This window comes from Salvelinus namaycush, chromosome 26 (assembly GCF_016432855.1).
Source record: "Salvelinus namaycush isolate Seneca chromosome 26, SaNama_1.0, whole genome shotgun sequence".
In the NCBI taxonomy this organism is placed as follows: Eukaryota; Metazoa; Chordata; class Actinopteri; order Salmoniformes; family Salmonidae; genus Salvelinus; species Salvelinus namaycush.
The window spans coordinates 9,739,427-9,763,738 of NC_052332.1; the positions used below are offsets into that span (position 1 = coordinate 9,739,427).

The window sequence follows — 24,312 nt, forward strand, 5'->3', positions numbered from 1 at the left end:
TTGGTTGACAACAGACATGATGGAGAACTTTAAAGCAAGGCTATCAGAACAAGGTCACAAATAAAAAATAAAAAATACATATTTATGGTACCTCATGTAGGGATTTCAAAGACGCGAAAATGAGTTGAACTACTGGAAAGAGATCAATGGAATGCAAGGACTCTGGATTGACGCACATTCAACAAATCTGATCTAGGAAAGTGGATTTTTGTCAAATCCATAATTATTTATGTATTTTAACAGTCCCAGAATGTGGTTACTAAAATCCGATTTGGATATATTTGGCTGGTTTCGTTGCATAACATTTGGAAGCTGTCCCTTTTCAGGTTAAGAAATGTGACTGCTAAATGCTAACTCCCATTCGTATAAGCTGGTAGCATAGCTAGCATATAGAAATCGGTGGTGGTAGTCAAAGTCGTTTTTAACTGTAATGCAGTTGATTGATGACGATGACGTCAACATGTATTGGGGTTGACATCCATACAAGCATTATTCTCCAATGTATACCTCAACAGAGTGAAATACACATAAACAAAAGCCTAAATGTAGGCACATTTTGCTGGGGGGCAATTGGGGGATTCGGGAACTAAGGTAAAGACAGTTTCAGGTTGGATATTTGCGCTTTCAAACCTCAATAGCTTTCAAACCACTTGTGCCACAGACTCCGAATAAGTGTCATGATGTTGGAAAAATTGTGCACAACATTGCGCAGGTCTCATTTTCACGATTTGGACCTTAATTCGATTTGCAACGCTAATAAACATGTGGAAATGTGAGCAACATTTTGTATTCCTAGTTTAATTAGGGAGTGTAAACAAAGTCCAAACTTTTTTAAACATTTGAATTGCAATAGCTCCTTGGTCATGTGACCTACGGACTTCAAACAAGGTTCAGAATGTACACTCAGTGGCCCTACACATTGCACACCCTTTAGTTTGTCCATTTTCATCTCACACGTTTTTACATGGATTTTTAAACTTTCAAATTTCAATAGCTCTTTGTTCATGTGACCTACTGACCTCAAACAAGGTTCAGAATGTACAATCAGTGAGCCTACACATGCACACCCTTTAGTTTGTCAATTTTCATCTCACACAATTTTACATGAATTTTGTAAACATTCTAATTTCAATAGCTCTTTGGTCACTCAAACACCTATTCACTTGAGCCTTTTCCCTGGGGCCTTCCTGACCTCCAGGCAGGCCCCCATTGACCTGGTGACCTCTGACTCCTGGCCTCTAGGCCTACACTCCCTGCCCGCCTGCCTGCCCTCTCCCTGGGCCTGAGAGTGTATAGCTACTCCCTGGAATTACTAAGACGTCTATAGTCCCGCTGTCAGGAACCACGTGCACAGAGCCTGTTACGGGTTACCAGGTGCACGTGGTTCCTGACAGCGGGAATTTGAAACAGGCTCTGTGAATCTGGTAACCCGAAACAGGCTCTGTGCTCCTGGTGACCCGCCTGCTTTTTTCTGCTCACAGTCTAAGCTTCCTCACAGCTGCTCCAGGGCCTCTTGGGTTGAGGAGTCATTCTCTTCAAACCTAATCGCAAACAAATAAAAAGATTAAAACAAATAAACATGATGTTCCCACACAATTGGGGGGGGGGGGGACTTCGTGTCAGGTAAGCAGCCTCAAAGTCTACCCTCACCAACTTACCGGACTGACTGAGTTCTGAATAACCCTTGCTGTTCTCTGATCCTGCGTCCAAGTCTTATTGGGGCTCTTTCTGGTGGCTCTGTCTTGACTCTTTAGTGCATTTTTTCAGTTCTTTCTCTGGCTTGCCTGAAAAACACAAAAAGATCGCACATACATAAGGATAACAACAAATCCACATATTAGCAAGTAACGACATTACAGTGTTCCCCTTGCTTTACGAAAGCAGCCAATCTACCGTCACCAACTTACCGGACTGAGTGAGTTCTGAACAACCCTCGCTGATCCTGCTTCGAAGTCTTCTTGAGTCTTCATCTGTATCCAAGTCGATCTGATCCAAAGACTTGCCTTAGTATGCATGTGGTCCCTTTTCTATTGCTTGCTATCAGCAATTTGCTAACTTTGGCAAGCTGCATGGTATTCTCAGATAGCCTATAATATTCATGGGGAACGCGAATATCATGACCCATAAACTTAGCGACTTGGTCCATTTTGTGATCTTGTAAATTCATCATCTGTTTTCTACGTTTAGTTGACCAGAGGTGCTCGGGATATTCCGCTCCGCAGACAGAGGTAAAGTGCCGTAGGCAGTCAGATCCCCTGATGGGTGTGTTGGACGACAGTATGGCAAAGAGGGTTTTCTTTGGGAACTCCCACCTGGCTCCTATGTAGTATGAGGATGTCAATAGATGATGCTGTACGGTCTGTGAGAAGAACAGGAACTTTTTTGTTGTTGATAGTTGTTGTATTGCATAATCTTCCACACCCCTGAGATGAGTATGAAGTTTATTTTCATCTTCTGTAAGGGGAATGAAGTCATCTTTGTTCCACTTTGCTCGTTTAAGAGTATTACGTACACCTCTTGATACAGACGTGTTTCAGCTTGTGTTAGGATTTATATTTATGCACTATAGCCCGCTACCATATTGTATGAAGATGAATATTGTTTTGTTACATCTGCATTGTTTGTGTGTGTGTGTATGTGTGTAAAGACTGAGCAACATAGAGTGACATGCTATAAAAGCTGTGGTCAATCTGGAGAGGGGAGGGGTGCATATCTCTAGGCCAACCAGGGAGGGTAGAATACTGGACAATACCATAAAAGGAACTGTTTGAGTGTAGCATCTGGGGAGCAGCACAAGACAGATCTAATCTACCCAAAGACCAGATGCGGACACCTGAGAGCACCAAGAGACTGGGACCAGTCTGAGTGCCAGCGATAGGCTGAGCAAAGTTTAAACCACGCTCAGCCTCTACTGTGATAGGCCAACGGACGGGTTGGAACTATGGCTGTCATAGTATAATAACTGCTGTTTGCGCACATTCCAGAGTTCCCTGTTCTACCCTGCGAGTTGTTACAGTGAACCCGTATATACGAAAATTGCATTTACTATTTATCGCTTGAGTTTAATTAAAATACTTAAAGGATATTCGGTGACTCTGAATCACATTTTGTCCTGATACCAGATTTGAATTGACGCAAATCTCTCACACTTGTCTCCAGTAACTCAATGAATTTGAAAAAATATTATAGTGTATACTATGGTAGGAATACTATAGTATTCGCTGTATTGTTTTTGCTGACTTTACTGTAGTATTCGCTGTAGTATACTGTAGTATTTACAGTTTACTATAGTATACAGTAAATGCTGCAGCAAAAAAAGATGAGTAAATACTATAGTAATTACTATCGTGTTTTTGCGGACTGTAGTGTTTACTGTAGTGTTTTTGCGGACTGTAGTATACTGTAGTATTTCCTAAAGTGTTTTTATTTTATTATCTTTGACATAGAAATGAGGGAGGGAGGGGTGGGTTTCTCCTTGAGGAAAACTACTGGAGAAATACTCAAAGAGCACATTTTAAATAACTTCCAAAACTGTAGAAAACACTAAGTATTTAATTTGCATATACCCTGCCCATTCCCCTCCCCCGAAGCTCTGAATTCTCCGTTCAGAACACAGTCCTATACTTGCAATTCGAAGAGCTGTCATACGCATCCAATAAATTGTTCTGCACTGCACCACTCTATAGCCATCCAGCTAATTACAAGCAACTTGCTAAACTAAAAGACAAGACCTTACCTTATCTCTTCTGAGATGTTGGAGTCTGTTTCCCGGTGCATGACATAGTAGCTCAGCCAAGATAATAGCATAAAGTAAACACTGCAACGTTTTCCTACCTGCATCTCTGTCCCGAATCACCAAGGTAAAGACAGATTCAGGTTGGATATTCCACCAACAGCAGTTAGGGACCGTCAACATAGTGACAAATCTAAGATTTCAATATCTCTTTAACCATTACTCCTACAACTTTCAAAACTGGTTCTAGCTAACCCGATGGCATAGACACATATTGCACACACTTTTTTTTTTGTTGTCGATTTACATCTCGCACTTTTTACAATTATTTATTTACATTTTCAATAGCTCTTTGGTCATGTGGCCAACTGACTTCAAACAAGGTTCAGAATGTACACCCAGTGGCCCTACACATTGCACACCCTTTAGTTTGTCCATTTTAATCTCACACATTTTTACATAAATTTTTCAAACCTTCACATTTCAATAGCTCCTTGGTCATGTAACCTACTGACTTCAAACAAGGTTCAGAATGTACACTCAGTGGGCCTACACATTGCACACCATTTAGTTTGTCCATTGTCATCTCACACGATTTTACATACAAAAATGTAACATTCTAATTTCAATAGCTCTTTGGTCATTTGACCTACTGGACTCAAAGAAGATTCAGAATATCCACTGACTACCCATCTATATTTCACACCCTTTAGTTTATCCATTTTCATCTCATATGATTTGACATTAATTTTTCGAACTTTCAAATTTCAATAGCTCCTTGGTCATGTGACCTACTGACTTCAAACAAGGTTCAGAATGTACACGGACTTGCGGAGACGGGCGCCGCGAGGCATCCAGTGCAGTAATGCGACCGATCCCAGAGAAGTTGGCGGGAGCCCCGGGGAGAGTTCTCTTTTCTTTGTGAAGGGCAGGGTGCCCTGGAATGGTTTCGCCCCGAGAGAGGGACCCAAGCTCTTGAAAGCACACCTCGACCTTCTAGTCCGAAGTCCGGCGCGCTATCGACTGTGCCGCACGAGCATGCTTTTGAGGTCGATTTCCGTGCTTATAAACCCAGGGTCGTTACACTACTCCCTCATTTCAAAGAGCGCGTCCTCGCGCTAGCTTGCGACTCTACGTCTTACAGGAACGCGCTCACCGGCCAAGCACACGCACTGTCGTGGATGCAAGGTCCGATCACTTCTGACACCAGTGTAATGAAACAGCAGGGAGCAGGTCTCGAACCCTCGACCTTCTAGCCCGAAGTCCTGCGCGCTATCGACTGTGCCGCAAAAGAATGCTCGTGCGGCAGAGTCGATTTCCGCGCTTATAAACCCAGGGTCGTTACAATATATTGAGTACCTACCCACTACTGATATTAACCTTAAACAATTTATAATCAAGAAAAATTTCGCCAATTATTTAACTGGCATATCGGCCGCTGACTGGTCGAGCAACCTATTATTTTGTATTTGTTGTGTTCACAATAAAAACAAAATAATACAAATATATATTTTTTGTGCACTCAGTTGTTTTATTTTTTTATATATAAAATATATAATAAATACATTGCCATCCAGACACTGACAGGAACCTATCCCACCTGGACAAGAGGAATACCTATGTAAGAATTCTGTTCATTGACCCTGGGTCTCGACCCCGCCCTGTGCAACTGGGTCCTGGACTTTCTGAAGGGCCGCCCACAGGTGGTGAGGGTAGGAAACACCTCCACCCCGCTGATCCTCAACACTGGGGCCCCACAAGGGTGCTTTCTCAGCCCTCTCCTGTACTCCCTGTTCACCCATGACTGTGTGGCCATGCACGCCTCCAACTCAATCATCAAGTTTGCAGACGACACTACAGTGGTAGGCTTGATTACCAACAACAACGAGACGGCGGTGAGGGCCCTCGGAGTGTGGTGTCAGGAAAATAACCTGTCACTCAACATAAAAAAAACAACGGGAACTGCTCCGCCCACAACCGTAAGGCTCTTCAGAGGGTAGTGCGGTCTGCACAACGCATCACCGGGGGCAAACTACTAGGACACCTACACCACCTGATGTCACAGGAAGGACGAAAAGATCATCAAGGACAACAACCACTGCCTGTTCACCCCGCTATCATCCAGAAGGCGAGGTCAGTACAGGTGCATCAAAGCAGGGACCGAGAGACTGAAAAATAGCTTCTATCTCAAGGCCATCAGACTGTTAAACAGCCATCACTAACATAGAGTGGCCGCTGTCAACATACAGACTCAAATCTCTTGCCACTATAATACATTTAATAATGGATTTAATAAAGGTATCACTAGTCACTTTAAATAACACCACTTTAATAATGTCTACATATCCTACATTACTCATCTCATATGTATATACTGTATTTTATACCATCTACTGCATCTTGCCTATGCCGCACGGCCATCGCTCATCCATATATTTATATGTACATATTCTTATTCATCCCTTTACATTTGTGTGTATTAGGTAGTCATGAATTTGTTAGATTAATTGTTAGATATTACTGCACTGTAGGAACTAGAAACACAAGCATGTTGCTACACTCGCATTAACATCTGCTAACCATGTGTATGTGACCAATAAAATTTGATTTGAACCTGACTGGATGTAATACAGCCACCATCCGCTGGGATTTTCTGCTGTATCGCTACCATCTCTCTACAACACACACAAGCTCATCCTCTGTAGTCTATCACAGTGCCATCCGTTTTGTCACCAAAGCCCCATATATTACCCACCACTGCGACCTGTTTGCTCTCATTGGCTGGCCCTCGCTACATATTCGTCGCCAAACCCACTGGATCCAGGTCATCTATAAGTCTTTGCTCGGTAATCTCAGCTCACTGGTCACCATAGCAACACCCACCCGTAGCACGCGCTCCAGCAGGTATATTTCTATGGTCATCCCCTAAGCCAACACCTCGTTTGGCCGCCTTTCCTTACAGTTCTCTGCTGCCAATGACTGGAACGAATTGCAAAAACCACTGAAGCTGGAGACTTAAATCTCCTTCTCTAACTTTAAGCATCGGCTGTCAGAGCAGTTTACCGATCACTGTACCTTTACACAGCCAATCTGTAAATATTACACCCAACTACCTCATCCCCATATTGTTATTTATCTTTTTGCTCTTTTGCACCCCAGTATCTCTACTTGCACATCTATCACTCCAGTGTTAATGCTACATTGTAATTATTTCACCTCTATGGCCTATTTATTGCCTTACCTCCCTAATTTTTTACATTTGCACACACTGTACATAGATTTTTCTATTGTTATTGACTGTACGTTTGTTTATGTGTAACTCTGTGTTGTTTTTGTTGCACTGCTTTGCTTTATCTTGGCCAGGTCGCAGTTGTAAGTGAGAACTTGTTCTCGACTGGCCTACCTGGTTAAATAAAGGTGAAATATATATATATATTTTTAAACACACTTATACCCTAGCCATTATCTGGCAGCATCCCCACTCACACCAGTTTGTTTGCCTATGCCGACCTTCTAGCTGAGGTGTTTCAAGCGGCATATCTGTGTTGTTACTGCTACGAGAACAAACTCTTTGATCTGGGGCAACGATCGGCTTAAACATGAACGGCTTCAGTAGGTTTATTAGCTCCCTAACATTATTTCATTCTCTGAAATAAACTAATTCTCAGAGCTACTCGGGAAATTCAACCATTTTTGGGAGTTCCAAAATGTTCTCTCCTGCCAGTGACGCAACAATGCTAATATGGCGATTCAGTTAGCTGATGTTCTAAATCAGTGTTTCCATTCCCCTTTAAATTATGCAAATTTATGTGGCTCAAGCAATGGAATGTATTTGTAATGCTAGTTGCATTGATTCAACAAACCACAGCAGACTGATGGTACTTACTGCTTTGCTCCTATGGTTACATTCGCAATAGTAATGGCGTACTTTTGTAGGCACCAACTCCACCATAGTTTGTTAAGAAAATTAATGGCATTTTTGGATAAATGCCGAAAATATGGTTTTTGTTAAACAGACGTAGATCTCTATTCTTATTTTATAATCTTCATCAGTGAACGTCACTTTTTGTGAATGTTAAAGAATTTGTAATAAAAAATAGGTACCTAAAGGCTTCATAATTCCTAAAGGTAATGTTAAATGACTGCTATTATCTCATTGAACAAGTATAAGATCTCCTAAGCCTGTTCTATCAATTGGACATAGTGAGTTATATATTCTGTGCAGATATTGTTAATTGAATAATTTAGCAAAAAAAGAAGGTATATTTTCCTGCTTACATGCAAATCATGTGGGGGAAAATCCACAGGAGAATGGACCAAAAACAGAACTTTTATTAAAATTGCCAATCAACAGTAAAACATTTTTCAATCAGGTCAGGATTCAGTACTCCTCTCCTTCCTCAGCCTCTCCCTCCACTGAATCCACTCCCACTTCCTCGTAGTCCTTCTCCAGGGCAGCCAGATCTTCTCTGGCCTCAGAGAACTCCCCCTCCTCCATACCCTCTCCCACATACCAGTGCACAAAGGCACGCTTGGCGTACATCAGATCAAACTTGTGGTCGAGCCGAGCCCAGGCCTCAGCGATGGCTGTGGTGTTGCTCAACATGCAAACGGCTCTCTGGACCTTGGCAAGATCTCCACCTGGCACCACTGTGGGTGGCTGGTAGTTGATACCTACCTGCAGGGCACAAGAAAAAAAGGGGGAAAGTATAATAATCTGACTGACCAATTGTACTTGAAAAGGTTTAGGAACATAGATCATTGTGAATGAATAAACCCATTTCTTGTTTACCTTGAAGCCGGTGGGGCACCAGTCGACAAACTGGATAGTGCGTTTGGTCTTGATGGTGGCGATGGCAGCATTGACATCCTTGGGCACCACATCCCCCCGATACAGCATGCAGCAGGCCATGTACTTGCCATGGCGAGGGTCACACTTCACCATCTGGTTGGCTGGCTCGAAGCAAGCGTTGGTGATCTCTGCCACAGAAAGCATCTCGTGGTAGGCCTTCTCAGCAGAAATGACAGGTGCGTAGGTGACCAGGGGGAAGTGGATACGGGGGTATGGCACCAGGTTGGTCTGGAACTCAGTCAGGTCCACGTTGAGGGCTCCATCGAAACGCAGCGAAGCTGTGATGGAGGAGACGATCTGGCCAATGAGCCTGTTGAGGTTAGTATAAGTGGGGCGCTCAATGTCCAGGTTACGACGGCAGATGTCGTAGATGGCCTCGTTGTCGACCATGAAAGCACAGTCTGAGTGTTCCAGAGTGGTGTGGGTGGTCAGGATAGAATTGTAGGGCTCCACCACTGCTGTGGACACCTGAACACATACACAAGAGGTAGAATAGTCATCTTTAGCTTAAACATAATGAAAATGTACATATTAAACAAACACAAGTATTGAGTACAAGGACAAAGTACAGTACTAGTTTTGCTGACGTGGAAATTTACCAAATATTCACGTGAGCAACTAAACCTTAGAAATACCTGAGGGGCGGGGTAAATGGCAAACTCCAGTTTGGACTTCTTGCCATAGTCCACAGACAGTCTCTCCATGAGCAGAGAGGCAAAACCTGAGCCGGTTCCACCACCAAAGCTGTGGAAGATCAGGAAGCCCTGAAGCCCAGTGCACTGGTCCGACTGGGGGGGAGAAAGAATACAAGGGGTAAGGGTAGAGTCCTGCATCGTTCTGAATACTCACAGTTCGCTGCGGTTGACACTCAAAAAAAATCAGCTGGTGGGAAATAAAACATTCTTTCAGCCCACGGTTCAGAACAATTATATTGCGGGTCGGAAACTTTTTAAGTCAAGATAATACTTGCAAATTCCATTAGGCTACGTGAGCAGTGAGGCAGACATAGCCAGGCCTAGAATACAAGCAACGCAGTGAGAGAGTGGAGCAGGGAACTGTCCGTTCGGAGGCCTATTTGTGTGGTGCTGAAACATTCCTAATTTGTCCAAGCGCAGAGCTTATGTTCCCTTCCCCCACTCGAAAATACATTGGCAAGTTTATTTTCCCTGACTCCTAGATCATGCAAAATTGGCTAATGTAACAGGAGAAATAAAAAATAAAGGTTATGATAGTGAAATTCCCCGGTTTGGAAGGATTTTTGAGTTATTGAAGACAACAAACCGGTAGATGGATATACAGCATGCAAAAGTGCAAGCAGATATTTGTTTACAACAATTTAGTTAATTATCAGATAATTATTACATTCATTCCGGCTTTTGTTCATTTACACTACACACAGGCCATATAAAGTTTAAACCTGTGCGGCTGGTAAATGCTAATAGCCTACAAAATAAATGTAGGCTCCTTTTGCAGCCTATAACCCAATGATCATCAACTAAATTCTGCTGCGGGCCAATTTTTTCTTGAGCTGATGGTCAGGTGGCCAGAACGTAATTGCAAACTGCAAATTGACTGCAAGCCCAAACAGATAATATTTGGCTAAGACATTCTCATGTCAAACCTTGCTTACAATTACATATCTTTCTATTATACTTTTTAAATTTATTTATTTTACTTGAAGCTGATTTGCTGGGGTTTTAACAGTCTTTTAAGTCCAACAATTACAGTCTCTGATGTTGAATATCAGTTTAGACTTGGCATTGATGTGGCCGGCGCGGGGGTGCAGATCCAAAAAACTGACCTGTGCAAGACACTAGGTTAGGGACAGACTGGCCTCACTGGTGTACAACCTTGTTCAAGTAGCTTGCTAGTAAAGTTACATAACTAGTAGTTGGAAACACATCGCTATGAGTTCGCAAGCTGTTACTCACCAGCTTGCGAACTCGGTCCAGCACCAGATCCACGATCTCCTTGCCAATTGTATAGTGGCCACGAGCATAGTTGTTGGCGGCATCCTCCTTACCGGTGATGAGCTGCTCCGGGTGGAACAACTGACGGTATGTCCCAGTGCGGACCTCATCTATGGAAAATAACAACTCAGTTCGGGCGGGATTTTAAAAAAATTATGTAAAAAATCTTAGTCATGTCAATATTTTAGCAAATGTTCATCCTTACCAACAACAGTTGGTTCGAGATCCACAAACACAGCACGAGGGACGTGTTTTCCCGCTCCGGTCTCGCTGAAGAAGGTGTTGAAGGAGTCATCCCCTCCGCCGATGGTTTTGTCACTGGGCATCTGCCCATCGGGCTGGATCCCATGTTCCAAGCAGTATAGTTCCCAGCAGGCATTCCCGATCTGCACACCGGCCTGACCAACGTGGATAGAGATGCACTCACGCTGTGGAGAAATAACATTTGACACAATTTGCTAGCTCTTAAGACAAATGTGTAAAAGCTGGCAGATTTATGTTTATGTTACTTAGCTAGCTATTACATCATTGCTAAATTGTTAGTTACGAGGTAGCTAATATTAAGTTAGCTAGCTAGCTAGGTAGCCAATGTTCTTTTTTAAAAGTAGCCAATGTTAGCTAAGTTAGCTACCATTAGATCATTTGACCAAAATTGTTTTGTTTGTCACTCATCTTCTTGACAGAAAACTTACCATGTTGATTATAAGTAAGACCTGTAGCTAATTAATGTTTAACAAAAATGCGTTCGACAGTTGGCTATCTAGGCTAACTTGGCTATACAACTTCCAACGGTTAACCGACAAAAAAATTAACTGAAATTAACTGAAAAACATCGCCGATTCACGATAATATAGGTCCCTGAATGAGCCCGCCTCCCTTTAAACCCAATTGGGTGTATTTCAAACAGATGCTGTGTCAATCACTGTTTTTTCTTTTGCAATTGGACCATTATATAAAGTTTCAAAAATCAACTTGATTTACTGCCGTTATATTGGCTTGTTTGGTTGGACCAATCTTGCATTTTCAAATGACAGCGCGGGCTTTTTAGGTCAAGTGCAAAAAAATTCAATTTTACCCAAGTCAGTGAGGTGAATTCAATGCTTCCTTCTGCTATTCACTACTTGTGTAGCTAGCAATATTGGAATTTATGATTATTTTTTATTAAGCTCAAAGAAAAAAACGCAAATCTTATTTATGACAAAAACTTAAGGGTAAACTTGTAACTGACCAAGAACTGGAAACAGCAGTAGCCTACTAGGTCAAGGCTAGCTCTTATTTTAGTCCTGCAGCATGCTTTATCTTCTAGGCCAAAGTAAACTGCTCTTTAGCACTTTGTCCAGGGTTACCAATAATGATGCTGGACAAAGCCCTCAAATGAACTCATCTTTCTGATGTGTGTGTTGTTCTTGTCCTTGTTCTTCTACTAATCTGTATAAAAATGAAAAGACAATATATTTTCCAGCATCATTTGAAAGCAGAAGAGGGCGAGACAGGAGGAGAGAAGTGAGTGAGGGGAGGAGAGAACATAGCTCAATTGTGTTGGGGATTACCATTCAATAGGGTTCAATCTGGTTTGTAGAACAGGTATTCTATTAAAAAACATTTGAAAAAGAGTTAGATAAACAAGGTTTCACTCCACAAATGATACAATAGTTGACAATATAAAATAGAGATACAAAAAATTACATTGTAGACCACTCAAATTAAATAGTTTTAAGACACTGAAAGCAGTCAAACACGGGACATCATTAAAGCCATAAACTAGTAAAATACTTAAGTAAAAATACTTAAAGTATTATGCCAGTCGTTTTTTGGGGTGTCTGTACTTTACTATTTATATTTACTTTACTTCATTACATTCCTAAAGAAAATAATGTACTTTTTACTCCATACATTTTCCTTGACACCCAAAAGTACTCGTTACATTTTGAATGCTTAGCAGGATGGGGAAATGGTGCAATTCACGCAGGAGTCACTACTGCTTCTGATCTGGAGGACTCACTAAACACACATGCTTCATTTGTAAATAATGTGTGCCCCTGACTATCCATAAGAAATTACAAAAATGGTATGGTGCAGTCTGGTTTTCTTCATATGGAGTTTTAAATTATTTATACTTTGACTTTTGATACTATACTGCAGAGATGTCCCAGAAACAAACGAACAGCCAAACCACCACCACCACCTGACATTTGGGCTGAGCTGAGAGCGCTGAGAGACATGTTGGTGGAGCAGAGAGTGGAGTTGAGGATCATGGAGACCTGACTGGGGGACCGTGAGGGGGAGGTGGAAGAGCAGAAAAACAAGGTGATGGTACTAACAACAGATCTGGGAATCACCAAGAATGAAGTGCAGTTCCTAAAAAACTAAGTTGGCAAGCTGGAGACAGAGAATGCAGATAATGATAAGAGCAAATATATATTTGAGTTAAATTAAGTTTATGAGACAAATTAACTCAAGTTCCTCTCTTATGTAATGACTGCCAGAGTGACAGCCAGTGAGGGAGGGTGGAGGAGCAGAAAAAGGAGGTGACGGCTCTGAGCGCCACTAAGACAATTGCAGCCCCAGAAGAAAAAGGTGGACTAGCTGGAGAAAGAGAATGCAAGTAACTGTATTTAGGAATGGAATACTTCACATTTGTATTTTCACATTTGTAATACTTCACATTTGATCAAGATAGAAGAATAAAGCTCAAAGACTCATTTCCTTTCTGTTCAATTTAACCCCGAAGGCCAATGACAGACATTGACAGTGGGAACACAGGTAGTCTAAGAGGACATTGATACCCTAATCTACCATTTTCTGGAAACAGCCTTTGAGGACAGACTGAGTGCCAGTGACAGGAAGGTGAAGGAGCTGAAGAGAGAGAATGTAGTTAAAATACATTAGATATGACCTTCTAATTCACAGAAACACTCCATGTTTCAACATTCGTAGTATGGCATAATGTGGTATGAGGTCAGTCAAGATATGGACTTTCCTTTGTTTGGGCTTCAAAATATAGTGTGGTGAAGGTAGTGGTGTGCTGTTAGTGAATCTTTGAATTCACTAACAGACCAAATGCGTCCTTCTCCGCTGTTTTGACTGATGGAGTTGTAGGACCCCTCAATACCGAAACCTCACTGATCTACAACAAAAGTTACCACCAACATTTGACTTTCTCGTTTGCCTAGTTGACACACACTACCATTTCATCAAGGTCTATGTATGTAGGTCTATGTCCTACATACCAAACACAGGTAATGAATTAGCTGAGCAGTGACCAAACGAATCTACACACACTGAATCTAGCTACAGTTAACATTAGTCAGTGTCTATGAGAAGAACTGTGCTCACTTCTCCTTGCTTCTCTTCAGATGCAGGTATCTTCACAGCACTAGTAAGAGTCTACCACTTCAGGTTCACTGCCAGGGATTACAGATCTCCATAATGGATGGGTGTTTACCTATACCACAATGACCAGACTTATGTGGAATAGGGAACAAAACAATGGTAGTGAAAGTGATATATATATATATGGCTAGAGGAAGGTGGCATGGTCTACATGCATCTCCCCTCAGTCCAAGGGCTATATGATGGTGCTGAATACAACCACAACACCTTCAGTGGCTTCCTGCTATTCCTTATGCAAGGGGATTTCTGAGGTAAGCAGTTCTGGAGTTAAAGCCCTCATGTCTACTGGACTTAATAAACATCTACAGCTCTGGAAAAAATTAAAAGACCACTGCAAAATTATCAGTTTCAGTATTTATAAGTATGTGTTTGGGTAAAATGAAAATTTTTGTTTTGTTCTATAAACTGACATTTCTCCCAAATTCCAAATAAAAATGTCATTTAGAGCAGTGTTGTCAGATCTCAAATAATGCAAAGAAAATAAGTTCATAATCATTTTTAAAGAACACAATACTAATGGTTTAACTTAGGAAGAGTTCAGAAATCAATATTTGGTGGAATAACCCTGATTTTCAATCACAGCTTTCATGCGTCTTGGCATGCTCTCCACCAGTCTTTCACATTGATGTTGGGTGACTTATGCCACTCCTGGCACAAACATTAAAGCAGCTCGGCTTTGTTTGACGGCTTGTGACCAAGCATCTTCCTCTTGATCACATTCCAGAGGTTTTCAATGGGGTTCAGGTCTGGAGATTGGGCTGGCCATGACAGGGTCTTGATCTAGTGGTCCTCCATCCACACCTTGATTGACCTGGCTGTGTGGCATGGGGCATTGCCCTGCTGGAAAAACCAATCCCCAGAGTTGGGGAACATTGTCATAGCAGAAGGAAGCAAGTTTTCTAGGACCACCTTGTACATTACTTGATTCATGCACCCTTCAAAGACAAATCTGCCTGTTTCCAGCCTTGCTGAAGTACCCCCAGATCATCACCGATCCTCCACAGAATTTCAGTGGGTGCGAGACCTGGAAAGGCCTACAAGCCAGTGTCTCACTGCCACTGTGAAATGTCAGTAGTTTATAAAGAAAAATGTTAATGTCACCCAAACATACCTATGAACTGTAAAACCAGAAAATGATTTTGCAGTGGTCTTTTAATTTTTCCCAGAGCTGTATATACGCACTAAGAAAAATTACTTTTAATTTATTGATAAATTAACCCGATGGTAGTTGCAATCTGCATTACGTTTCAGCTAGGTCTACAGGGACATCTTGTGGTTAAAAGTATGAATGACATTTTGCTGTAGGTACTGAATACCTATTATATTACTGTGAAAACATCTTTCCTTTTCTCATGTAAACTATTCATAATCTAACAGTTGGATAAAAGCAAATCATGTCAGGTCAGTGATTACTCAACAGGCAGGATGCATTCCAGGCATATTAACTAATTCCTTAGTCCTAGTGCCCACAATTTAAGCCCTTCCAGCATGAATTACACAGCACATTAACCATGCATCTCAATTTTTTGAATGATTGTGCAAGTGGTAGTTCTAAGAGATGTGTCAATTACCTCCATAGGTATTTACAGGCATCCCCTGACTGCAATGTCTTATGTACATCCATTGCACTGTGACCAGCCCATCTATTTACTACACAATGAAGTACCACCAAATTTGCAATAGATAACTTCAAAGTTGAAATGAGTTACTGAATATAGTACTGAACTCAAACCTCCAAAAGCATGAGGCATTTCATTAGGTTTAACATTAAAACATACCCCAAAATAGAACTTCCTTCAAGGGTTTGTACTTCAAATATTTCACTTCAAAGACAATGATATCAGGAATGCTTGAACTTTATTGAAATTTAAAGGAATGAAGAGCTGGGATGAGAGGTTAAGGGAGAGGGGAAAGTAAGTGGGTGGGGTTAGAGGGAAGAGGCGGTCAATGGGTGGGATTGGAGGTAAGGGGAGAATTGGGGTTAAGATGAGACATCGTTAAGAGCAGAGGAGAAGCTGCTTAGTTGCCACCACGGAGACGCAGGACCAGGTGAAGAGTGGACTCCTTCTGAATGTTGTAGTCGGAGAGCGTGCGACCATCTTCCAGCTGCTTGCCAGCGAAGATCAGACGCTGCTGGTCTGGGGGGATGCCCTCCTTGTCCTGGATCTTGGCCTTGACGTTCTCGATGGTGTCACTGGGCTCGACCTCCAGGGTGATGGTCTTGCCGGTAAGGGTCTTCACAAAGATCTGCATACCTCCCCTCAGACGGAGCACAAGATGGAGGGTGGACTCCTTCTGGATGTTGTAGTCGGAGAGCGTGCGACCATCTTCCAGCTGCTTGCCGGCGAAGATCAGACGCTGCTGGTCTGGGGGGATGCCCTCCTTGTCCTGGATCTTGGCCTTGACGTTCTCGATGGTGTCACTGGGCTCGACCTCCAGGGTGATGGTCTTGCCGGTAAGGGTCTTCACAAAGATCTGCATACCTCCCCTCAGACGGAGCACAAGATGGAGGGTGGACTCCTTCTGGATGTTGTAGTCGGAGAGCGTGCGACCATCTTCCAGCTGCTTGCCGGCGAAGATCAGACGCTGCTGGTCTGGGGGGATGCCCTCCTTGTCCTGGATCTTGGCCTTGACGTTCTCGATGGTGTCACTGGGCTCGACCTCCAGGGTGATGGTCTTGCCGGTAAGGGTCTTCACAAAGATCTGCATACCTCCCCTCAGACGGAGCACAAGATGGAGGGTGGACTCCTTCTGGATGTTGTAGTCGGAGAGCGTGCGACCATCTTCCAGCTGCTTGCCGGCAAAGATCAAGCGCTGCTGGTCTGGGGGGATGCCCTCCTTGTCCTGGATCTTGGCCTTGACGTTCTCGATGGTGTCACTGGGCTCGACCTCCAGGGTGATGGTCTTGCCGGTAAGGGTCTTCACAAAGATCTGCATCTTGACACTAAGAAAGAGAAACTATATTAGACTAACCTGCTCCCAAGACTAAAAGCAATTTGATGAAAATGAAACAGGCTATACATAATTAAAACTGTAGGTCTCAAGCTAGTGTTAATATCAATGTCGTTGGCGAATTTCTAAATAGGGCAGCGCAGAGAGCCTCCCATTGGGGGCAGTACTCAGCTGACGTTTACATCAGCAGGCTCCAGGTGCCACCATTTTAGAACAATCTTGGGTCGTCACACGTTAACACGCCACATAGCCCTAAACCCCGCCTATTTCTAAAATGCATCTTAAAATCTGATAGTCCTCAAGTACGGACAAGCTGGTTGTTCATTTGGAAATTCTATGGAGCAGCCATTTGTTGTCGTCGACACGTATTTAACGGTCTCCCGTTAAGAAATTAATGTTTCATAATCCTAACATTAGGTCTAATTGAAATTAAGTTCATCATTTAATGCCCTTCAGCCAAATAAGAGATCTTAGCAAGTTCGGTTTAGTTCACGAGCTGTGCTTCACAGTAAGCTAGTCACTTACTGTATTTGAATGGCGGCTCAAATAAACGTTAGTTAAATAGCTAGCTAAGTCGAATGAAGGTAAAAACCTATCAATAGTAAATAATCATACGGTTGCACACCTTTTTTTAGCCAGCCAATTTAACACCATACAGTCAGCTATAATTTCTACTTAAACAAGCTAGTTGCAGTAACTAACGTAAACTAGAAAATTAATAGGTCTGACTAGCTAACGTAACGGCAACGTTAACGTCGACGTATGCTTGTACATACACAATAAGAATGGCATTGCGCTACAAATACACATCAAGCTGAATGAAATGTCTGAAAAATGTTTAGGCATTCGTGCTTATTTTGGATAATACCCTACTTACAGGAAAAAATGATCCACCGGTGTTCTTGAATATTCTAGTTTCTGCCTCTGTCTTCAGGAAACGACTCTGTTTTCGCAAACAAAGGGCTGTGGTATTTATACTTTACCGTCACGTATCCTTCCGCCGTTACACCCATATCGAACTATAAACTGCGGATTCGATAAATATCCGTTATCGTATGGATTATTTTGGATGAAGGGACAAAATCTACGACATACCACAATAAAAACGTTTTATATCAAAGTTTATTTTTAACTCGAAGTATCTGTGTATGAATGGACGGTCGGATAAAAGAAGTCGATCGTTGGCGGAGATAGAAATTAGCAAAAATAGTGATTCGTCGTTCTCTAGCAACAAGCTGCTCAGTCAACACGAAACTAGTCGGCCTCGGGCAGTATCAACCTTGCCAGCTAACTAGTCAAAACGGTTTACGTGTTAGCTATGTCAGTAAAGCCTCAAACGTTTATTTTTGAGTAAGCATAGTTTTGCTACATTCACAAGCATCAACATATTAGGAGCTATCCCAGAGAATCGTTTTTTTGGTGCATAGAATACTGTATTGCTTAATTTCATGCAACACAGATGTGGAAGGTTTATTTCAGGGCATCAAAGTGATTTTATAGAAATTGCATTAACAGCATGGATCAACATTTTCATTCTACACAAACAGGAAAGGCCATTTCCCTCTGAGCCAGACTCCTTCCTAAGCCTCTACCAGCAGATCTAACACTTACTCAGATCTATGAGGTCTAGAGAACAAGCACGGGCATCCCTTTTGACTTCAGCCTGACTGTGCTGAGTCAGCAGACTTTTGGTTGATGTTGCTGTCTTTCCTGAGGGAGGTCATACTGACCATTGTTCCAGAGGCTGACACTTTCTATCTGTGAACCATTCATGGACGTCTAAAGAAGAAAGTAGACAGAACCAATGTTGATTAGTTCTGTAGTAGAAACAGTCATTCAACAGTAACCTAGTCTACCCTTGATCTAAACTTATCAGAGAGAGGACATGAGATTTACATCAGCAAAACTGTGTGTGTGTGTGTGTGTGTGTGTGTGTGTGTGTGTGTGTGTGTGTGTGTGTGTGTGTGTGTGTGTGTGTGTGTGTGTGTGTGTGTGTGACCTTACTCTCTGTGTGTTGTTGAGGACCTGTGGGTCAGGCTGTCCATAGTTAGCTGGCTTGGCTCTGGGGTGGCAGCCTTGTCTCCCACTACGTCTGGGGGGATGTGACCTACCCACCGAGTCATAGCCTTCACGTTCACTGGCCTCATCACCTGGTCTGTGGACCACTCCGTGCTGACACGCACACACGCACACACACTAACACACCTACACCTAACACACGCACACACCTAAGCTTAAAATAGCCTTTGTCCTCATGGGGATATGGGAAATGTCCCCATGAGGGAGAATTTTCCTTGTTTTACTATCCTTGTGGTGACTTTGAGGGATTTTAGGTCCACACAAGGATAAAAGGACCCCCCCCCCCACACACACACACACCATAGTGCATTGTGCCAAATGGCCTGTGGCTGGGCTCCACTTGGCCAGGCAGTCCTTGTAGCTAGAGAGGTCAAATCCACCGGTGTCTTGTGGTGTCTGTCACTCTTGTGGTGTCTTGTGGTGTCTGTCACTCTTGTGGTGTCTTATGGTGTCTGTCACTCTTGTGGTGTCTGTCACTCTTGTGGTGTCTGTATGGCTGATATGGGTCAGCATGTGATCACAGCAGTGTTTGTAGTGACAGAGGCTTTTTGGTTCAGTAAGGTCAGCGTATATATGTGTTTTCTGGATGGTGGTATGTGTATCTGTGTAGCAAAGTACATCAGGCCTACTTGGGGAAGAGCTTAGCGAGATACTGAGCGCTCTTCAGAGTGAAAGGGTCTTTATTGCAGAGTACAGGAGCTGGCTCCCTGTGTCAAACTATGATATCTAGAAGGAAGGCAGTGACCACTCGTTCCAGGACCTCGGTGCTGTCCCCCTCCTCCTCACCAGCCCAACCTCAGACCCAGCAGTCTGGCCACAACCCTTGTCTCCTCCCCATACCACACAGCAGGGTGGGCATCCAGCACGGCTCTACACACGGTGGGAAATAAGACAGAGATGAAAATGACAGGGTACAGAGGTAAATACATATATTGGGGGTTATAATAATACAAGTACATGGGTAAATACAAGTAAATAAATACTCTCCCCCTCCTCTCTCTTGATGTACCTCATCGCGGTGGCTTCCCGGAATGAGGCACCCCTCCCACAAACACCAGCATCTGACCCTCCACCTGCTCTGGACCGGCACAGTCACAGGTCTACCACCACCCTGGAATGGCCGCCGGCAGGGCAGACAGAAAACGCCGGAACTGGGTCAGGGTATAGAGTCCACCCAAGATCAGGACCCCTGTTAATCCCATCCGTGCTGACACACGCATCACCGACGGAGATGGTGGTGCTTGGTCATGGTCTCTTGGTCACAAGTAGTAGGCCGCCTGTGTGTGCTGCTTTTTTGACGAGGTCTTTCTTGCAAAAGAGATGTTTTAGTTTCAGTGAGACTAACCTTGGTGAAATGTACAGAGAGAGGTACTTTCTGGAAAAGAGGGAGAGAAACAAGACCGAGGGAGATTTTACGTCTCATATTCATACAGAAACAAACTGTCTCTCTTCTGTCAACACTGCAGAACACGAGTGTTTATCTGAGATGAGACTATTACGGCAGATATCCTCCGAATGTCCGCTTCCCTCTCCTCGTATCTCTCCAACAACAACAAAAAAACCTGGAAATGTTTTTCTGTTTCACAACATAAATGTTACAACACACCTGGACCTATTCCTGCAGAGGGGAGGATCTTTTCATGGCATAGATGGAAAAGTTTTGTTTAAATGTATGCAAATATAAAAGACAATGGTAATGCAGCAAATTCAAACAACCCTCTTGTCCGGACTCTTTCTGTGTTGCATTAGAGTTAATCCTATCATATTATTCATCAAGTCAGTGCCTGTCAGTAACTAGGAAACGCAAACTTCACACGGTCTTTATCAGGCGTTCTAGAACCTTCCCTGTTACTCCAGGGATCAAGGTCAGAATTAGAACAGATATGCAGCTAGGCAAACCAACCGAGTGATAAAGGGAGAGAGAGGGAAGGTGGAGGGGGCAGAAACCAACCAAGTGATAAAGGGAGAGAGAGGGAAGGTGGAGGGGACAGAGCGAGGGAGGGAATTACAAGTGAAAGAGATACCAACAAGCAAGAAAAAGGCCATGGAGGAAATGAAAGTAGACAACATGCTATAGAACATTGACATGAGAGACATTTTTGCCGCGCGTTAGCGGACGGAAGAGGAAGTTGAACTGTGGTTGGACTACTTTGACGGTGAAGACTGGCGCGGAACAGAGTGACTTAGAAAAGGACAGAAGTAAGAATGAGGATCGGTTCGAGAAGAGGTTGAAGCATTTTTCAGGTCTGATTTCTCTGACCCACTTGGCCTTATCCTGTTTTGTATTTACACTATAGGACAGAAGTCACCGTGGCAACTTCCATATTGATTTAAATGTCATTTGACGGAAAATCTCCCCTGACCCTACATTAAAAACACATACAGTAGCTCATATACTTGCGCCATTGTTCTGAGGCTGAGGGCATGGTTTTTTGTTGTTGACACTCGACCATCTTGTTGACTTTGTGTTGCACTAATCAGTCAAGCCTGCCTTTACATCCTGAGGGCTTTGTATGACTCTGCCCTCTCTATTCAGCTGTTTTGTTGGGTAATTACACATATGCCCTCACAGACAGACAAATACACACACAGTGTTTAGTACCTGCTTTCGCAAAAGTAACTTTTCATTTGTGAATAGCAGAAATAGGCATTGAAACAGAGCTTTGTTCCTGAGGCTGTTGTGTACTGAGGAGGAACAAAGCTGATGGGTCAGAATGAAAGTAAACCAGTTCCAACAGCTCTGTCATCCCTGGTGTGTGAGAGATGGTGGTATAGGATCTTCACATAAGAACGTGACAAATAACACATTTGATCGCCAGACAGCCTTCCTGTGACTGGAAGTGCACACAAAAGTCCAGTGTCTGGCATGGATCTAGTTCTTTTACCTACCAGACTGTGTTCTTGAAGGAAAGGAGACTAGGAGCTGTGAAGGATTATTGAGACATAGCCTGTGTGTGTGTGTGCGTGCGTGTGTGGATATACTGTTGCATTAGCAGGACAACACTGCACAGTGTCAGAGGAGAGAATGTTATCTTCTTCATGTTCCCTGTTCTGCCCTGTGACAAAGGGAGGGACACTCAAATAAATAACTGACAACAAAGACAAGTGCGTGTGTTTTATTTTAATAGAAAGATTCTTTCATACTTTTTATTTTTACCATTTATTTAGGGAAGTCAGTAGCATGGTACATCTTTTCTTCTCAAAATGAAAATGTACATTCATTAATCCGCATAAAACATCACATTTACATCAAAATAAATACATCATCTTGTGGTGGTCTCTTCTGGTGTTGTTATGGTTGGTTGAGCTTGTACAGGTCAGTTACTACGGTAAAACCAGTACTATAAACTGGTCTAAAACCAGGCCTTAGAAATGACTGCAGGCAGGAAGATGGGGCACAACCAGGAAGAGATAATGACCTCACTTCCTGTGAGGTCACTTCCTCCTATCTTTCACTCCTCTTTCTCGCTCCCATTCTCTCCCTCACCTCTCCCCCTCTCTCTCCTTCACATATTCCCTCCCTCCCTGTCTCTGTATTTGTTCTCTAATGGTAGACACATGAGTAAATAGACAACTTTTCACAAGTGCTTCAGTCTCTTTATCCCCCAAATCCTGCAGCCCCCTTTCACAGTATCTCCTGTCCTCCCCTTTCCCTTGTCCCCCATTGCCTCTCCGACTCATCTTCCCTCTCTCTCATTCCTCTCTCTGTGATTGGAGGACAGGGTCATGGGATCATGGGGGGAAGGGGCAAGACTATAGTCAGTCTGTATTTACATAACTTCCACCTGGGCGGGTCTAAGGAGGAGGAGGAATGGTAGGGGGATGGGTCGGAGGGGTGGATGCTTCATTTTGGGATTCCAACAGTGGAGATGGTCCTCATATTGATACCTCATATTCACGGTTGTCCTGAGAGAGGGGGAGAGAGAGAGAAATGTTAAAAGACCAGTAGTAAGGACCCTCCTGTCTCATACAATGACTATGTTCGTGTGTGTGTTTTCAGTACGTGTGTGTGTTTGTGCGTGTTCTTCCTCACCCCTCCTGTCTCGTAGAGTGGGTTGTCAAACTCGCTCTCCACAGTGATCTGACTGTAGGGGTGCGGGTAGATGAGCGGCAGCCGCAGGTTGGAGTGGTAGCGACACCTGGTGGCCAAGAGAGGAACAGCATGGTGTTAGGAGTATAAAAACACCCAGAACCTTCAGGACACCGCCACTGTTTCCATGAGCAGAGAAAGAGAGAGAGAGTATGACATCACATCTCATTCATTTGAGTCTATACATTGAGGTGAAACGTTCAGCACGTGGCAGATAGAATTGTCACATGTAGAGCAGCTGACATGATAATATCATATGATAGAGAATAATATCTGTTCTACCCAATACATTCCTATCTGAATGTTCTGTAACGTTGCAGCCTCCTATTATTCAACCATGTCAAAGGCTGCACAGTCAAATAGGAAGGTAGCCAGGGCAGTTTGTGTTTATTCAATCGTCATAGAGTTTCCATATGACCATGGACAATATAGCTTTTAAACCGAATTGAATACAGAATATTCAGCTATATTCAAATAAGCAATGTTGAGGTGAGAGGGTGTGTGGTCTAACCGTGTGATGTAGACGTAGGCTCCTCCCAGCAGCACGGAGAGCAGAAGTACAAGGATGAAGATGGCCAATGCCATGTTGCCACCGTCCAGACCTGACCCGGCTGCTGCCTCAACGACTGGAGGAGATGGGGGAGATAGATAGAGGAAAGGAGAGGGGAGGGAAGAGGAGAGCAGGGGGGAATAAAAATACTCAAATAAATGAGAAATAGACGTGGTGGCTTCATTGAAAAGGTCAACACAACAGATGAGAATTACAAAAGGCAAAAAATATGAAAGCGAATCGAACACGCATGGACAATTAATACAGCATACAGGTAGTTAGGGAAAAGAGTGCATCACCATCATTTCCATTTGAGTCATTTAGCAGATGCTCTTATCCACAGCGACTTACAATTAGTGCGTTCATCTTAAGATACTGTAGCTAGGTGGGACAACCACATATCACAGGCATAGTAAGTACACTTTTCCTCAATAAAATAGTTATCGGCAAAGTCAGAACTAGAAAAGGGGGGGGTGTCGAGTGCAAGTGTTGGTTCTTTAAATATATATTTTTTTGTATCCCAGATAATTAGACAAACAAAGATCTGCTAAAAAAAAATAGATTGACAGCCCACTGGGCACAGATGTAATATCCAACGTCTGTTCCACGTTGGTTCAACATCATTTCATTGAAATGACGTGGAAACAACGTTGACTCAACCAGTGTGTGCCCAGTGGGAGACATGCAGACAAG

General features: G+C 43.1%; 3 protein-coding genes across 3 annotated transcripts in view; all 3 read right to left on the reverse strand.

Moving 5' to 3' along the window:
• Positions 1–8,081: 8,081 nt before the first annotated feature.
• Positions 8,082–11,441, reverse strand: LOC120020942 (tubulin alpha chain, testis-specific). The gene is made up of 6 exons (XM_038964589.1): positions 11,248–11,441; positions 10,761–10,983; positions 10,517–10,665; positions 9,221–9,373; positions 8,526–9,053; positions 8,082–8,411 (listed from the first exon to the last, which is right to left on the reverse strand). The coding sequence occupies exons 1-6, from the start codon at positions 11,248–11,250 to the stop codon at positions 8,115–8,117; spliced, it is 1,353 nt and encodes a 450-aa protein (XP_038820517.1). The 5' UTR covers positions 11,251–11,441; the 3' UTR covers positions 8,082–8,114.
• Positions 11,442–15,786: 4,345 nt separating this feature from the next.
• On the reverse strand, positions 15,787–17,899 carry LOC120020943 (polyubiquitin-B). The gene is made up of 2 exons (XM_038964590.1): positions 17,778–17,899; positions 15,787–16,892 (listed from the first exon to the last, which is right to left on the reverse strand). The coding sequence occupies exon 2, from the start codon at positions 16,883–16,885 to the stop codon at positions 15,968–15,970; it is 918 nt and encodes a 305-aa protein (XP_038820518.1). The 5' UTR covers positions 16,886–16,892; positions 17,778–17,899; the 3' UTR covers positions 15,787–15,967.
• A 4,956-nt stretch (positions 17,900–22,855) lies between these two features.
• LOC120021860 (seizure 6-like protein) overlaps positions 22,856–24,312 on the reverse strand; it is a 65,027-nt gene continuing 63,570 nt past the window's right edge. The window contains exons 15-17 of the mRNA XM_038965705.1: positions 23,581–23,695; positions 23,013–23,118; positions 22,856–22,885 (exon numbers count right to left, since the gene is read on the reverse strand). Of these exons, the coding sequence (XP_038821633.1) occupies positions 22,856–22,885; positions 23,013–23,118; positions 23,581–23,695 (251 nt within the window). The remainder of the gene's footprint in view (positions 22,886–23,012; positions 23,119–23,580; positions 23,696–24,312) is intronic.

What these genes read in the sequence shown, in the direction of transcription:
- LOC120020942 (XM_038964589.1), bottom strand. An exon ending in TCTCGAACCAACTGTTGTTG is followed by an intron (nt 10,666 to 10,760) that starts GTAAGGATGAAC and finishes TATTTTCCATAG; the next exon opens with ATGAGGTCCGCACTGGGACA. An exon ending in GGTGCCCCACCGGCTTCAAG is followed by an intron (nt 8,412 to 8,525) that starts GTAAACAAGAAA and finishes TGTGCCCTGCAG; the next exon opens with GTAGGTATCAACTACCAGCC.
- LOC120020943 (XM_038964590.1), bottom strand. Translation starts at nt 16,885, where the DNA reads ATGCAGATCTTTGTGAAGACCCTTACCGGCAAGACCATCACCCTGGAG.